This window comes from Pyxicephalus adspersus, chromosome 2 (assembly GCF_032062135.1).
Source record: "Pyxicephalus adspersus chromosome 2, UCB_Pads_2.0, whole genome shotgun sequence".
Lineage (NCBI taxonomy): Eukaryota > Metazoa > Chordata > Amphibia > Anura > Pyxicephalidae > Pyxicephalus > Pyxicephalus adspersus.
In genome coordinates this window covers 120,058,069-120,060,914 of record NC_092859.1, presented here as the reverse complement: position 1 = coordinate 120,060,914, position 2,846 = coordinate 120,058,069, and the positions used below count along the sequence as shown (strand labels likewise).

At 37.5% G+C, this 2,846-nt stretch overlaps 1 protein-coding gene across 2 annotated transcripts in view; it reads right to left on the bottom strand.

The window, feature by feature from the left end:
• Positions 1-2,846, bottom strand: part of COX5A (cytochrome c oxidase subunit 5A) — a 9,871-nt gene that overhangs the window by 1,727 nt on the left and 5,298 nt on the right. For both annotated transcript variants that reach the window (XM_072402178.1, XM_072402177.1), the window contains exons 2-4: positions 1,571-1,687; positions 1,087-1,208; positions 428-550 (exon numbers count right to left, since the gene is read on the bottom strand). In XM_072402178.1, the coding sequence (XP_072258279.1) occupies positions 437-550; positions 1,087-1,208; positions 1,571-1,687 (353 nt within the window). In that variant the 3' untranslated portion in view covers positions 428-436. The remainder of the gene's footprint in view (positions 1-427; positions 551-1,086; positions 1,209-1,570; positions 1,688-2,846) is intronic.

Below are 2,846 nucleotides of genomic sequence, written 5' to 3'. Positions count from 1 at the left end.
AGCCTCAGCCATATGTATTAATTGAAATAAGTTTTCAAAATTAACACGTTTATAGCAATCCTTTATTGACTGACAGTAGAAACAGTACATTTCAGGTAAAGCTGCAGCGCCATACTTTCTCCACGCCAGCCAATTATAAAGCCTTAGTAAGTAACAGGTTTGGAATCAGGCATATTATACAGTTTAGAAAAGGCAGTTGCCTTTGTATGCAACTACTGCAAAGGTTTTGTACATCTACAACGCAATATATATTAGATATGTACTAAAATTCTAATACCAGGTCAGCATCCAAATCATATGAGCAATCAGCATGTCTGTAATGCGTAACTAGACATATCCCAGGGATCAACACAGGGACAGATGTGTAATGAGATCTTCTGATTGCTAATCACATAATAGATATTTTAGACTGAACATTTTTTTTTACCTGTAATGCTCATGCCTTGTCCAGGCCCAGCTCTTCTGGGGTGGAGATACCAAGCTCATCTAAGGTCGGTCTGAGTTCCTGAATGACATAGGGGTAGATTTCCTTGTGAGGTCCAGCCTTGTCCTAAAGGTTGAAAAAAAAGTTGCATTATTACAATGTCTATCATGTTAGGTTGACCCTAATCGCCTTCTATGGCAGCAATAAAAATTTGTTCAAAATAAACAAGCCCAAGACACTGAATGCTATTTCTACAGTTGTAAAAATCCTTATTTATGTATTGACTGAGGCTGACTTCTTAAAAGTAGAACATGTTAATATAACAAATTGAGTTTTAACTTTGCCAAAAAAAACCCTATAAAATAAGTAAAAGTTTTCTTCCACAGATTAGATTGAAGTCATCACAGCTTAAAAACTTTTAATAAATCAACCCCAATATTTGCACACATCAAAAGGCCATTTTAGACATCTAGGGAGTAAAACACTGGCTTTGAATCAGTTATGCAATTATCCATGTAGGTAAGCAGGCTCTGAAGCAGTGCTGGATTTTATATTTGATTTATAATACACACTTAACATTTTTGTTTTTCTAAGAAGTTAACAATTATAATTTCTCTATATGCACTCTTGCTTTCTAAGCACACGCTTGCTTGCTCACTTACCTTCACTGCCTCCAAAATACGAACAGTACTTGCAAAGTCGTTTAACCTTCTGCAAGCACGCAGGGCTGCATCAAGGATCTTTGGTTCAGGAACTAAGTCGTAACCGATGAGTGTGTTTAAACCTGCAAACAGCAACAAGGTAAAAATGCAGATGAAGATTTGTTGGATTTATATAGAAAGGCCCCTGCACAATAGCTTTTCCTAGCATTAATGTTTGTACCATTGGATGTAAATTATAAATATTCAGGAGGACGTGATGAACCAACTGGCAACACAGCTTTTTTTTTTTGCCAACCTTGCCCGAGCACAATGAACGCCAAACATTGCCAGCTCACCCAATATATCAAACTATTATAGCTATAAAAGCTGCTGGTGGCACCAAAATTGGGAATGTGCTTTAGAAAATGAGAATTAAAATCTAGAAGTAGGACTTTACTGGTGCAAAATATAATTAGGACACACTGCTGTGCAACAATAATTTTACCTTTCCTCAGCTCCCAGGCATCAATGTCTGGTTTGTTGAAGTAAGTCACCCAGCGAGCATCAAATTCCTCATCTGATTCATGTTTGGCTTGAGAATAGCACCGGGCAGCTATTGCAGCTGTAGGAGAAAAAGAAATTGACTGTAAGTCAAAGCTAGAAAGCCCTCATGCTTCAAAATCCTATGTAGAACATATAAATCATACTTTTTCAGCACCTGGGAATGCAACATTCAGTGAGATCGCTTCCTCTTAGTGCCTGTATAGCCCTGGCAGTGGCATCACTTCAAAGAGTAGTACTGGATATGTAGCCTACAAAGTGACTGCGGAATGTGAATCATAGGCAACCGTTTTCCACTGACGGGTATTTATTTTTTACTTCCACCAAACTCTGACGCTGGGGATTTTACTTTCCTACAGACACTGACACCCATTTTTGCTTTTGCTCCAATTGAACTTCTTGGTGGCTTCCAAACAGCCAGGTCAGTCCGACAAGTCTCAGAAGAGCAGTTGCGCTGCGTTTGTTAATCCTCACTTATTTCAATTTTGCAGCAACAGTTCTGCAGAGCTTGTCTAAGAAACAAGAAATAACTATATCCTACTTATATATAAATCTCTGGAAACTAGAAAGGCTGTATCTTGTTATCCCTATAATTCTTATGTCCCATTATAGAACTGGCTCAACATTACGAAAAACCCACCTAATGTGCCTTTCTCAAAAATAATTTGATGCATTCGCCCTTCTAACGCTAGTTTACGGGTTTCTACAGTCAATGCCAGGAGAATGGAAGATTGCAAACTTCCATTACCTAGTTCTTGTAGCTAGTACAAGTAGAGTAAGTTAATCCTGAAGCTTTTCTGTGAATTTAAATTTGGAAATATTTACCATTTTATTAGCATCCTTACAAGTATATCACTAATAAGGTATTCACGTTATCATTGAGTAAACAGCAGCAAACAATTTTATTGGGATTCTGCTTTTGTAGCATGTATTAAAGTCAATGGAATAAAATGTAGATGCTATTAAGAGTTAGGTGTAAAATATACAAGCTCCTAGTTTATGACTTTCACAGGATGAAATTCAAAGTACAAGGTAAGTGAATGAAGAAATGTATTTTGGAGTATAATTGAAGAAAACCAGTAAGAAATATCTAAGGATCTTACTGACAATTTGGATGGTTACTAGTTCAAGGGCAAGTATGGCCGGGTTTAAGGTGCTGCAAAGGTGACCTCTGCCCTAAACTAACACTATGTCTGGGAGGCAATGACAGCCACTGGAAC